Source organism: Brachyhypopomus gauderio, chromosome 7, assembly GCF_052324685.1.
Source record: "Brachyhypopomus gauderio isolate BG-103 chromosome 7, BGAUD_0.2, whole genome shotgun sequence".
Lineage (NCBI taxonomy): Eukaryota > Metazoa > Chordata > Actinopteri > Gymnotiformes > Hypopomidae > Brachyhypopomus > Brachyhypopomus gauderio.
In genome coordinates this window covers 25,418,867-25,433,063 of record NC_135217.1, presented here as the reverse complement: position 1 = coordinate 25,433,063, position 14,197 = coordinate 25,418,867, and the positions used below count along the sequence as shown (strand labels likewise).

Here is a 14,197-nt window from a genome sequence, read left to right as displayed (position 1 = left end):
CAGGCATGACGAACACACGACGGGGAAACACAGAGCAACTCACGATCAAGACGAAACAGCCAAGCACCAAACAACAGCATGCACAAAAGAACGATAGAACAAAATGAACAAAATAACCGATAGCCAGACTGGGGAAGTGCAGGGATTATAAGGACATGAACTAAACAAGGCACAGGTGATGGCAATGACACCGGGGCGTGGTAACTAACGAGGAATTAATCAAAACCAACGAGCAGGGCGGGACAAACGGGCAAGAACACAGACACGAGGGAACCCAGGGTGACAGCTAGGAGAGGGGGCGTAGCCCCACGTGACAGAGTGAGACGTGAGAGGAGTGAGACGTGAGAGGAGTGAGATGTGAGAGGAGTGGGATGTGAGAGGAGTGAGACGTGAGAGGAGTGAGACGTGAGAGGAGTGGGATGTGAGAGGAGTGAGATGTGAGAGGAGTGAGACGTGAGAGGAGTGGGATGTGAGAGGAGTGAGATATTATCAGCTCTGCTCTCATCATTTCCAGTGATGGTCCTGCCTGCGTGTTTAGGAAGAGGTGAAAGAGACAGGAGGCACACAGGAAAACTATCCCGGGGCTGAAGGTTTGCCCTCATTAATAAGAGAGTGGGGTCACTGTTAGAACACCAGGGCAAGATGAACTGGCCCTGACTGAGCTGAACGCTTCTGTCTGCCTCTCTTACGCTGATGAAATACACACTTAACTCTCCACACACCGCTGGGGGAATCACTGTGTGTTCTGTGTTGTGAGGAGATGAGTTTCAGTTTTGTCTGTGTGCATGACCAAAGTGACATTTTTTCTCTTCCGCCATGTCAGCCTCTGAAATTCAGCATTGTTAATTGGATGCAGTGAGGCAGAGCTGTTTGACTAACCGCTGGAGTTCCAATGAAATACATGCAGTGTAAAAGCCAATTAGCTGAGCTTATTCTCCGCACAAATAACTCTGGCACCATGTCTCAGAATGACCTGCATGATGGGCCTCAACTAATGACATTGTACGCTGACAACTCGCATTTTTCTGTACTTATGGTACGATAAACGTTTTATTTTACTACCTAAATATTGCTCCTTATTTTAAAATATATAAAAGTATTTTATTTATTAGTAAGTATAAAAGTAAACAAATTTGCATAGGAACCTATTTTGTACAATTGTACCACTATTTGAATGTTACACTAATTATAATCTTCCTAGACACTTACCTTTCTCCATCTCTTCCCTCTCTCTCTCTCTCTCTCTCTCTCTCTCTCTCTCTCTCTCTCTCTCTCTCTCTCTCTCTCTCTCTCTCTCTCGTCTTTTCTCTCCCTCTCTTTTCAGTGGATGGGAGTTGGTCGTGTTGGTCTTCTTGGTCTAAGTGCTCGGTGACATGTGGGGGAGGTCATTATGTCCGCACGCGTACCTGCAGTAATCCCCCTCCTGCCTACGGGGGCGACATCTGCCTGGGCCTGCACACTGAAGAGGCTCTGTGTAACACACAGCCCTGTCCCGGTACACACACAGCACACACACACACAGCACACACACACACACACTTATTTAATTTATATACATAGAAACTGAAAAACACATATTTGCAAATGCATGCGCATATGTAATAATATATAATATACAACACAATTCAGTGCTTGAGCACAAAAAATATTTATCCACAGAGGCAAACAGATTATGATTCACATGAGTACACACACACACACACACACACACACACACACACACACACACACTAGTAAATGACATGGCTAAATGAGCTCTCTGCATGAGGCCTGCTGGTCTTATGTATACGAGCAACGATGGTTATGGAGAGCAAAATGTCACTTTTAGAAAACAAAGAGAAAGTTGTGTGTGGAGAAAGTGCACAGTCACAAACATACAGTCATAAACACAGTCACACACATACACAGTCACAAACAATGATGGTCACAAACACAGTCACAAACATACACAGACACAAACATACACGGTCACAAACATACACAGACACATACACAGACACGTACATTGTACAACATTGTCACAAACATACACGGTCATAAACGTACAGAGTAGCTGATCACTGATGTTCAACCCATAAATGCCAGCCATCAAGCATATAAACACCAGCCCGTGTGGTCCTCTGGACGGGTGTGGGGACTCTATTTTGGGATATTTTGCTCCATGCTATGAGAGACAGAGTTTACACACAAGAGACTGTAGCTGTTGTGAAGCACAGAGACTGTGGCTGTGTGGAAGGAGAGAGACTGTGGCTGTGGGGAAGGAGAGAGACTGTGGCTGTGTGGAAGGAGAGAGACTGTGGCTTGTGGAGAAGGAGTGTGGCTGTGTAGAAGGAGAGAAACTGTGGCTGTGGGAAAGAACAGAGGCTGTAGGTTTAGCACCAGAGCCCCAGTGCTGTAGAGCTGTTGGCCTGCAACGTTGCTACTCTGCACACGATGAATCCAGTAAAAAAATAATAAATACGTTTTTCTCTCAATAGCCCGTGGGAGTAATGTCAGCATTCAGCAATCAAGACAAAAACAAGATAGGATTCTGCATGTAGAACAATGTGAAGCATGATGCAGTATAATATGATATATAATAGAGTACGATATGATATAAAAACAGTATAATATGATATGGAGATGGAATGTAGGATGCTGGACACAGAAATGAGGATGGTGGAGACTCTGTGTCCACGGCAACACCAGATAATCACCTGCCCAGAAACCTGCTGCTGGCTAGTAATATTTCATAATAGTTCCATAAAGTGGTTTAGCTGGATGACACTTGGGACATTTTCATTTTTATTACTTTTCTGAAAAGATGAGAAACCAAGTCTGAATGAATATGTGTGTGGACATGTAGTGTCTGTCGTCTAAAAGTGCACGTGTGTGGTGAATGTCGCAGAGAGCTGGTCCGATTGGTCGGAGTGGTCCCACTGTGATTCGTCAGGATCTCAGGTTCGCCTCCGTCACTGTGACGTCCTGTTCCCCACTGGAAACCAGTGCTCAGGCAACAGCAGTGAGAGTCGTACCTGTCTGTCGGACAACTTCATCCCAGGTACACACAAACATACACAGCCACATACATGTACACACGCACATACGTATACACACACACACACACATGCAAGTACACCCACACGAATGCATACATACACACATATGCATGCACATCACACACTGCCTTATTGACTTCAGTTTCATCACAGGTGAAGCACACACACACACACACTCTCATAGACACACACACACTCACAGACACACACACACACACACACACACACACACACACCAGAGTACTGCCTGTATTGACTCAGATACAAACAAGGATCTCCTCATATCGACAGGCCGTAATGCGAGACACGCCAACCCATCGACTGCAGTAGCGCCAGGCTAATTAGCGGTTCATCCCTTTCCTTGTCTGAGTGGCAAGATCGAACAAATGCATTACAGATGTGGAACTGTAATATGTTTTCAGAGGCTTTTGCGTTCATAAACAAACAGGAAAACTGAGACACGTCTTGTTTCGGCAGTCAAAGTCACATTCTCAAGCTTCAGGAAGAACCACAAGTGTGAAGGTTTTCTGCAGAGTAGATGGAGGATTTGCCCAAAGTCTTCCCAGACTATGTAGGGTAGGGGATGTGAGGTAAGCTCGAAAAACAAGAAGACCCAGTTTCTGACTGGATGATGTATGAAGACCTGCAGAGTTCTCAGGCTGCCCCACACAGGACAGCTGAGAGGTCGGAATCCAGCGAGCCGATAAAATAGCTTCATCACAGCGTTTTGTCAAGACATCTCGTTATTTTTTTTAGTCTTCCTGTTCAAATCCACATTCATCCAGTTAGCGAATTAGCGAATACGATTTTCTTGAGGTACAGATATACCATACATGGTGAGGCTGATGTGAACATCACAAACCCTGCAGAAGACGTAAGAGGCTGATAACAGTGCACGTGTGACTCCGCCCACCAGGCTAACCGTGCACGTGTGACTCCGCCCACCATGTTCTCTCTAGCTAGTGCTTCTCAAAACATGCATGCCTGGGTGACGACTACAGACCTACTTCACTGAATGATCATTAAAATGTTCCTCAGCTATCGTATGTCAGGTTGAGCCACACTGATTAAGTTCATTTGGAATTTATCTTGGCATGTAAGCTACATTGTGCTGAGGGTGACATTACAGTCCGACCTGTGATAGCTTAGAGGACGTGGCACTGTCCAGAATTCAAATTACTTACACTGATGATTATGAATGCTCTATCAAACTCACAATTACTTAAATATCGGTCATTTAAATTCAGGCTGATTTGTTGCAGCTGGATAAACAGCAGACACGTTTTTAGAGCAGCAATTATATAAATGAAACAAGTGCAGCCCGTATTGGAAATATTTACACAGGAGTTTTTTCTTAATTATCACAAGTGTGAGGAAATGCAGATGAGAGCCATTAATCTATGGCGCGAGGAGTCGGAGAGCGTGCCACGACGCTTCATTAGAGACGCGTTTGGAAACACCCGTTCCGATACTTCTTTTGATTCCACCTGTGAACCTACCGTGCAGCACATCAACAGTGGCATGTTTATGAGCATCCTGTGTCCTTCCTCCTCAGAGATCTCCGTGGCCCACTCCAGCCGTGACTACAGGCAGTGTGGAGGTAATGACTCATGTTTTTTCTAGTTGCTGCTAGTGATGTAATTCAGAGCCCCGAGTCTCCTCACTTGTGTTCTAAGATCTTATTCTTGGGTAGTAATGTTCCTACCATCAGCGGTCTGTACGCCACAGCGTACTGTCGGATAAACCTCGTCACTCACAAGCCCCGCACAATCACTCCATCCGACGGCCGGACGGCAGGGCTGACGAGGACAGGGCCATCACGTTTTTTGTTTGTTCCCGCGTGTGTGCGTCTGCAGACTTCAGCGTGTTCCACATGGTGGCGGTGGGGCTTAGCAGCTCCATGCTGGGATGTCTGGTCACGCTGCTGGTCTACACCTACTGCCAGAGGTTCCAGCAGCAGTCTCACGACGCCACCGTCATCCACCCCATCTCTGCTGCTCCCCTCAACACCAGCGTCACCAACCACATCAACAAACTAGACAAGTACGACTCTGTGGAAGCCATTAAGGTCAGTATTTGTCTCCAGCAGTTGGGAGATAGAATATAGATTTGTAGCAGTGGGATCCAGTGTGTGGCTATGTGTGTGAATCCATCCATAGTGCGCTGTTCCCGTCTAAATATACTCATCTCCTCCTACACTGCTTTCTCATGAGCCAATGTTCCTATGTACTTAAATTTTCAGAGATTAATATCTAAGAATAAAGGGAAAAGGTGTCTGTATTTTAAAATCAACTAAGGAAAGTGTCATTTTGCCTGAAGACAGAGTCCTTTTATCTTTGAATTTAGCCGCAGTGCCTTATCGGTTTGACAAATATGCAGGCTGATCTAATCAAAATATTTCTAAAAGCTTCTTTATTTTTTTAAATAGTGTCATCAATTAATATTTAATTAGGAAAGAGATCACCCTTCTGCAAGTTCAGGTTGAACTATAGTCTGAAACCCTTGAAGAGAACAGTAATCAAAAGCCATTAGATCTTAGTCTGGCAACCACAGAGTTCAGGAAGTTCAACAGACTGGCTAAGAATGGAAGTGCACGGAATGCATTATCAGGTATAAACTTTCACTAACCACACGGCTGCCAGAATGAAATAAAATACACATCTTTTACTACCTTTATTGTGATTTTTCAGTGCTATCAATTACACTGCTATTCATCAATGCTCATTGATCATCTTCAGGCATTTGTCATACTGTAGATGATGTCATGTATAGAAGCCTGTAGATGATGTCATAGCCACAAGGCTGTCGATGATGTCATGGACAGAAGCCTTGTAGATGATATCATGGACAGAAGCCTTGTAGATGATGTCATGGACAGAAGCCTGTAGATGGTGTGCAGGGTAGTTGCACCTGAGGATGACTGTGCTCCTTCCTCTTTGCAGCCCGATGTTTCCATACTCTTGCCTCTGGATGACCACAGCATGCCCCAGTCTTTGTCCTCTAACACGGGCGTGCCCCGAGGCCTGGAGATTTTCTACTAACACTCGAATGGCCACATACCCTCTCCACTCCTGTCTGACCTCTTGCGAATCCCGTCACCTTCTCCCGTGAGCCTCTAGTACACCGGCAGGTCTGCGCTCCCGTGCATTCTCTGCAGATTACTTCATCTCTCAGACCATTCCACACGGCAGTAGCTGGGGCATGTGGGAAGGGAAGAAACGAGGCTTGTGGGAAGGGTGCAACCGGGGCTTGTGGGAAGGGTGCAGCCGGGCCTTGTGGGAAGGCAGTGTAGCGGTTTGCCTGTTTCTGCATTGTTGTGCTTGTGGAATGGTCACATTATTCATATTGTTCTCTTACATCTGGCTTCACCTCTCCTCTATAATTCACCTCTCCTCTATATTTCACTTCTCCTCTATACTTCACCTCTCCTCTGTCCTCTCTCCTCTCTCTGTCACCTCTTCTCTCCTTCACTGTTTGTCAGTTGCTGTGTCTACAAGCCAAATAAGACGTTTCATTTGAAGTCATCATTACTCTGCATTGTACTGTGTACTAACTGGAATTCTCACAAACTGTAGCTGCTCTATTTCTCAGATATTGCACATATGACAAACTTTTGTAAAAATCTTTATATATATGTTTATATATACTCTGTACTTTAAATCTATTATTATGGAACATTTTATGCATTATTTTATATTCAGTAACAAATGTTTTATATATGCCCCTCAGTATGACCTCTGATTCCTGTGGGAGGGTTTAGACTTCTTGCAGTCTAGAAGACGTAGAAGTCAGTGTAGTGTATTCAGCAGAGAAGCAACAGTGCACAGAAGTCACAGTTCACTTCACACCACAGTTTGAACTGTCTGTGCGAGTTTGGAAGAACGGGGGGAAAAAAGCAACAATAGCCCAAAATGCTTAAGGCTAAAGTTACTTTTCATGTACTCTGAAAAGACAGCAGTGTGGGTTACAGTCTGTTCCACAAAGTGTTGCATAGATCCCCCTTGAGGTAGCTGGTACAGCTGTAATGTATTAAGCATTAAATTGTAAACAGTGAACATACACTCACACAGGTCATGGCTTTATATAGGGCTGATAAACAAACCAAAGGGACTGTCCAAAACTACTGTACGTTCTCAAAGTAAATGTAATTTGTTCCACTTCGACAATATTTCAGCGTTTAAAGCTTAAACCCAGTCTAATGAAATGTAAATTCCAGTTGCTTCAGTAATGTTTTTGGTCCTGTCTGCATTTACATCAAAATGCTACTGAACTAATGATGCAGGGATGTGTAGGGATGAGTTTGTTTTTTTGTTTAGCCTACTGCTGGTGGTTGGTTGGTATAATGTAGTGGGCTCCACGTACAGTACTCCAGCCATAGCCATGGCAACCTCATTTGTTTTGACGCTTCTCTCCAATTTCCTGCTCGCGATATACGATGTTGTAATACATCACGAGAAAAGTGGCTGTGTCCCAAATCACTGAAACAAGGATTAATGGCAAAATAAAGACACAAAGAAAGTTTTTTATGACTATCACACAGTGCCTGGATAACGGACCGACTCTTATTGTTCGCTGGGGTTTTTTTTTGGTTGAGTCGAGTCGAGAGTCATTAGGAATGAGTTTCAAGTCAAGTCTGAAGTTTTTTTCAATGTGACTTAAGTGCGACTTCATCTCGAGTCACTCACTCGAGTGCCCATGTCTGCATTGTGTGCATCATGTGACTGACTAAGTCACACACCAATGAGCTTGAGCTGATCTTAGCATAGCGTGTTGCTAACTTGGTAACGACTTACAACTTAAGGTTTCGGGTGGAACATAAAATACCATGTATGTTTTGTACATCTGCACGCACTGTAATGTGTGCACCGTGGTGGTTCTGGACCATACACCTACTGTTACAATAGCAGTATTCAGGTCTATTCAGATTACCACAAAATGTTTCTAACTAGTGTCAAAACATGCTAACAGCTAACTCTAGTGGCATCGCATGCTAACAGCTGTAGAATGCAGTATTTCCACAAATCAATAGTCAACTGACTGTTCTTTGTGGGGCATTTAAAGATTGGTGGGGATAAACAGAAAATCTTTCAAAAGCCTACAGATGTGAAAATGAAATGGGCCTCTCGATCACAAAGAGGCCAGTCAACCATAGCAGCCTCGGCTTTTAGTTTAATGACTACTTAACAGTCAGGCCATTTTAAAAATACCAGTCCAATTGCTGTTGTGGTTTATATCAGCCATCTTTACTTTCGACTGTTGTCTGGAATGCTGTTTGAATATGTTTTCTTTCTCTATCAAAATAGTTTTTGTGTGTTTTGTTACATAATGAATCATGCTGCTCTCCTTACATTTGTTCTTGTGTTTTTTTTTTTTTCACAGGCTTTCAATAAGAATAACCTGATTCTGGAGGAAAGGAATAAATACTTTAATCCTCAGCTTGCTGCGAAAACATACACCAACACCTACTTCACGGATGTCAACACCTACGATGACTATTAAACCTGGGTTCCTATGACCAAGCGCTCCTTACTACATCTCCAGCTCCGCAACTAACACACATTCCTCTTCTCCTTTGTTTTTGGCTTGTGCATTGCTGTTTGCTGTTATATCTGGAGTCATTTCAACGTCATTCATCAATAAACTCCCCACAATTCATCCTCAGATCTAACACAGACTCTGCACTCATGCTTGGGTGCGTGGACACTGGAGCTCCGTAAGGCTCCACACCCTTATGGGCATCACCGCTGCAACTCCAGAATGGAGAAACATTTTAAGGATGTTTGCCCTCTCGGTGACTCTGTGGGGATCTACCATGGCTCCCCTGCATGGTCTTCACCCACTGTGTTTCTCGTCGTCGTCGCTTCATTCGTTTGCATGTTCGATTGCATCCCGGCCAATGGGACCCGTTTCCTGCCTGACCTGGAGAGCTTGCCACGCCTCCTGCCACGCAGAGGACCCGCGCTCAGGACCCATGCTGGTGTTCAGGATATTTGCCCACCTGGAAATAAAAAAAAATTAAAAAGGCCATTGGGAGCAACACAGACAAAGTCCAGATAATCAACACGTAGAAACGTTGGAGTCTGGCGCACATGTGCCCATGTCTCTTATGGGCTGTTCTTAGCTGAGCTGATAGCAGTGGTGGGAATATAGGTGTTTTTGTTGTACAGTACACTCAACATATATTGTATGTCTGTGTAGCTTTTGTAGATGGAACTATGACAATGCAGTGTTAGCTCGCTCTACTGTAACCCTGCATTTCACCATATCATCATTTTAACGTTTAAAAGAGGTCTTCAAAAGGGAGAATGGTACAATTCAAGCACAGTTTATCACTACCTTTTTATAACTGTAATCCTTTGATAATTTGAATACAATGAGCATATTTTGTTGTTCTGTTAAGACAAACAAGAAGTCACAAAGACAAGTATTATTATTGTATACTTGTCTACTCGCTGTTCCCTTGTCTAATTGTTTTCATATTTTGTAAAGGTCAGCAGATTCATTTTTGCTTCATCATCAGAAGGGCACGTTCATTTCTTCATGAAGATAATAACCTGTATCGGAAAGGCATAATCACAGATGGGACATTTGTTCAGTTTCTACTAACTCTGTTTTATCTGCAGAAATTCAGTTTGCTTCTTTTAATGTGCATAAATTAAAAACAGCTTCATATACTGTTCTCAGTGCCTGGAGTTCGTCATTTCCCCTCTTGCAGTGATGGGGAGAGTGCGCCTGTGGGCCGGTGCTGAAGGGTTGCCTGTCAAACAGACGGTGTATGAAGGATACTGTTGCACTGACGTCGATCGGTTTTGTTCGGCGTGGCTCTTCGTCAGCTCCTGACCTGATGGGAAAATTGACCGCCTGTAATTAATCACCTGGAACTCTGTGTAAGGAGCACAGAAGTGCTGATGCCACTGATCCCAGTGCAGTTTCAGAAGGCTACAAGATCAATCAGTGTTTACCTTGACTTGATGTGCACTGTAGCTTGAATTGCTGTCAGGTTCGCCCAGGGTCCCACCGTGTTTGGGTAAGTGTTGGTGTCGGTCGTATGTTATTGAGAGGGATATCTGTTCTGCTCCATTTGCAGTAGTGTGACACCACAGTGGCAGCCTGCAAGCATCTTCTTAAATAAGTAACACACTACACACTACACACTTCCTCGTGACCTCAAGCTCACTCCCTATCTGCATTACTACTTTGCAATTAATACAAAACACACACGTGCAGACACGAGGGCGTGTACACAGATCAAGCATGCCATCGCGCGTGCAAACAGAGTGGACCCTTCCCCTGACTGTCCAAGGGCCTGAAGACCATAATCAGAAGCGCCGGTCTTGTGCAGGGCAGCCTGAACCTTGTGATCACAGCCGCCGCTCTCTGCTGAGCTCGACCTCATTCTCCACTTCGGTCTCAGCGTGCGCCTGTTCCCTGCCCCACTCTGGCACACCCGTGCCCTTAAACAGGGCTCCTAACTTTTAACATTAACAGGAAATGAAACGTTTCTTTTTCCTGTTGCAGCCAGGCATGCTGTCTGAAATTGCAGTGTTTCATCAAGAAACACCCAGAACCGCCGGTAGTTAGACCAATTCTTAACATCCTAGAAGGGGTTTCATAAGCGGTTTTCCGTGCTCATAAATACCTGGCCTCTGTAATGTCACATAGAACTTTAAACAATGACAAATGTGTATGAGAACTCCATTATGGGCCGAGTAAGTTGATGTAGCAATGCTTCTAAGTGCGTGACAGCCTGTGGAATTGTCATTAGTGTGTGTGTTATTGATACACGGGCTGCTCAATACCTGGTTTATCCTCCCTTTAGGACATCCACCTGAATATCACATTCAGTTTGGCATTTCCTGCCCTGTTATTCTTATTGACTTCAAAAATATGTCAATGTAACAACATTTAAGATTTACTCAGACAGTTCAAGGGTAAATCACAGTTTGTAAAACTAATAGCTGTTGGACTAGTTTAGAATCATCTGGTTTACTGCATGAAAGCTTCCCAAAACGTGTAGTGTCTTGTTTAACAAAAAACACACACAGCATTTTCTGCTGCTATGACTTATTGGAACAAATGGTTCAAACAATTAAGCTAATTGATACAAAGGTATGTGAACTGCTATGGTTCCTGAAAGAGGGAAACCGCATTAATTAGTCAGGTGCTCGTTTCAGTTTGTGTGCGGTTCACCTGTCCTTCCATATAAAGCGGTGACAAATTCAGAGTTTACAAGAGTATACATGGCTGACAAGGTTTACAAAAGGATTTCTAAAGACTAGGCCTTGATAAGATTATAATCAAGCAGATTACAGGTCAAAGACTTAATCACTCTTGCTGCTCTCTCTGGAACAAAAAAACTAGTATTGAGGACACACCACGGAATCTTTAAACAGGGGACACTTAATGTCAGGGTACACTGAAGGACATGACTTCTCTACAGCAAAAAAGAAGTTTGCTATTAAGTTTGGTCAGGACCACCTGAATGTCCCACAGGACTAATGGAACAGTACACAGAGTTATGAAATACTGCAGACTGAAACGTCTCTGCGGTGAGGCCTGCACAGTGGGAGGGCAACAGTGTGGTGTGGTTTGCTGCCCCTGGGTCTGCCACTCACTCAGGGAGCGATGTGTTCTAATATATGGAAATTGTAAAATAGAACGTGCAACCATTTGGTTGTGATGTGAAACCCAAAAGAGTCTGGGCCATGGCCCCTGACAGCGCACAGAAACAGGTGCTTATGAACGGTGAATCACCAAGAGAGTGGCGCAACCTGGCGGGTGTCCCCGCTGACCTCAGTCCTACAGTAACACTACAGTGTGATAGCAGACATGCTCAAGTAAGACATCCCATAATAAACATGAACTGCAGCCACTTTCATTTCACGAGTAGACCAAACTTCACCCTTCCTTCTCTGAAGGACTAATCAGCAGATGCAGAAAGCAGTTTGGTCAAGGTTACTGTCACACATTAGGAGTCATTTTCCTAGAGGAATCCCACAGGACGGACAATCTCCTTTGGTGTGTGCTTGCCTGTTCCACGGTGGATAGCTGTGTCCTCGTGTTCCATCTCCACCACTGTCCTCTGTGAGGTGATGTTGTACAAGCGACCTACACCCTGATGTCAGACCGCTGAGAGACCTGCTTCTGTTCCATTCAATGTCTCAGGCCCGCTTCGTGAAGACCTCTGTCCCAGTCATCGAAAACACTGATGTCTCCAAACACTTCACCTCTCTATTAAACCCTCTGCAGTTCACTATGGAAAGATTTTCAATTCAAATTAAGATGAAAATGTTATGTGGTTAAATCAGAGCAGTATCTGTTTCATAAGCCAGAGGCAGATTTTTCTTAAAGGGCAAAGCGAGAGTTATTTTAAGAAATTGAAAGTGAGATTGAAGGTAAAGTTATGTTCGATTTATTTCATAGCTTAAAGTAAAACACTGTCCAACCTTGAAGTTTTATTAAACTATCTTTCTTCAACAAATTGGACATCCCTCTTTGATATTCTCACTCGTGGCAACTGTGTCGTTGCTCAGAACGTTAGTGACTCGTTGTGGGTAAAATGCATGGCATCATTGGGCGCTTTCCAAAGATTACGATGTGATGGTGAAACTGAACTGATCCCATTTCATGCCTGTTATCTTTAAGCCATGCAGAAGAATTTACAGCGAACCTAACATTCATTGGCTGGTAAAACCCTCTCATGAGTGCAGTCTTTCAGTCTTTCAGTGGAAATTTATCCCCTCTTTCCCTTTCTCTCACTGAAGTCGTCTTCCTCTTTTTCTACCTCTCTTTCTGTTAAATTCCTCTCGATGTTAAAGGAAGGAAGACACTCTAATTCCCATCATTAACCACTACCATGATCTTCACAAAGGAAAAACTCTCCATGTAAACAGTAACTGTGAATCATGAAAGGAGCCTAGCAGAAGTCCCACTATTCTGGATCCATTTCCGCTCAGAGCGTTTATTGTAGAGGAAGAGCGTTTCGCAGGGGCCGCGGAGCGTCTGCTCCACTCAGAAGCTGACGCCAGCTGCTCCACCACGCAGTAGATGTTTATCTGTGTTCTCCACAATCTAAAGAATGTTTTGAGTGGATGTTTTACTTGGTATTTAAAATCCACATTTGAGTCCTAAAGCCATTAATGACATTATTGCTGTTGTAATTATTGGGTCTCGACATTGTTTTGCAGTAAAAACTTTGCACTCAAACCAGCTGGCCTCATGTATATTTCAATTTAAACCATAAAGTTTGAAATGGATACTGTATAACAGTTTACACATTTGACGTAAAAAATTTACTGGCTTAAAACATTGCTGACCAATAAAAATGCAAAAAAAAAAAACAGTTGGCAGATTGTTTATGGTCCATTGGCATTGATGATTACAAATACAGCTTGGCCAGGCTTGCAGAAGACACAGTGAACTGCACCACAGGCTGTAATAACCACGAACACATGGTGTGGGCTTGGAGAGGAAGATGCTGGATACACGTCCATGATTGGTGGTTGCTGGATGCACGTCCATAATTGGTGGTTGCTGGATGCACGTCCATGATTGGTGGTTGCTGGATGCACGTCCATGATTGGTGGTTGCTGGATACACGTACATGATTGGTGGTTGCTGGATACACGTCCATGATTGGTGGTTGCTGGATGCATGTACATGATTGGTGGTTGCTGGATACACGTACATGATTGGTGGTTGCTGGATACACGTCCATGATTGGTGGTTGCTGGATGCACATCCATGATTGGTGGTTGCTGGATGCCGTTTCTGGATGCTGCAGACACGCCCAGCCAGGTGAACCTGTCAGCCATGGACCAGTGTCTTACCCAGGGACGGTAGGAGACGTTTTGTGGCGCATGTGGTAGAACATTGTCCCGCTGGCATGCAGGCCTCTGTTTTCACTCGTGTCCCTGTCCCCTGAGACAGCCCTGTCTATGTTCACACCTTTAACACCTTTAACGAGGCGCCGTGAACCTGCTCTATGGGCTACAAACCGCACGCTGTCACTGTGATGATGCTTAGTTTGCAAGCTGTGGACAAGTGGACAATCATGCATGTCCCCAGTGTTACAGTTCATAATGGCTACAGTAAGGTCCTCACACGGAAGGGAATACATGTCCCCTTATGGGCATGTTTCACTGTCCCCAACAGCCATG

At 44.2% G+C, this 14,197-nt stretch overlaps 1 protein-coding gene across 2 annotated transcripts in view; it reads left to right on the top strand.

Annotated features, from left to right (window-relative positions):
- sema5a (sema domain, seven thrombospondin repeats (type 1 and type 1-like), transmembrane domain (TM) and short cytoplasmic domain, (semaphorin) 5A) overlaps positions 1-9,717 on the top strand; it is a 117,330-nt gene extending 107,613 nt beyond the window's left edge. The window contains exons 18-23 of one of the 2 annotated variants that reach the window (XR_013132425.1): positions 1,325-1,495; positions 2,888-3,040; positions 4,594-4,638; positions 4,895-5,106; positions 5,981-6,168; positions 8,418-9,717. Coding sequence is in view for 1 of the 2 variants with exons in the window: in XM_077012831.1 (XP_076868946.1) it covers positions 1,325-1,495; positions 2,888-3,040; positions 4,594-4,638; positions 4,895-5,106; positions 8,418-8,537 (701 nt within the window). In the remaining variant the exon portion in view is untranslated. The remainder of the gene's footprint in view (positions 1-1,324; positions 1,496-2,887; positions 3,041-4,593; positions 4,639-4,894; positions 5,107-5,980; positions 6,169-8,417) is intronic. The other variant, XM_077012831.1, reaches the window with a different exon arrangement.
- The last annotated feature ends 4,480 nt before the right edge of the window (positions 9,718-14,197 follow it).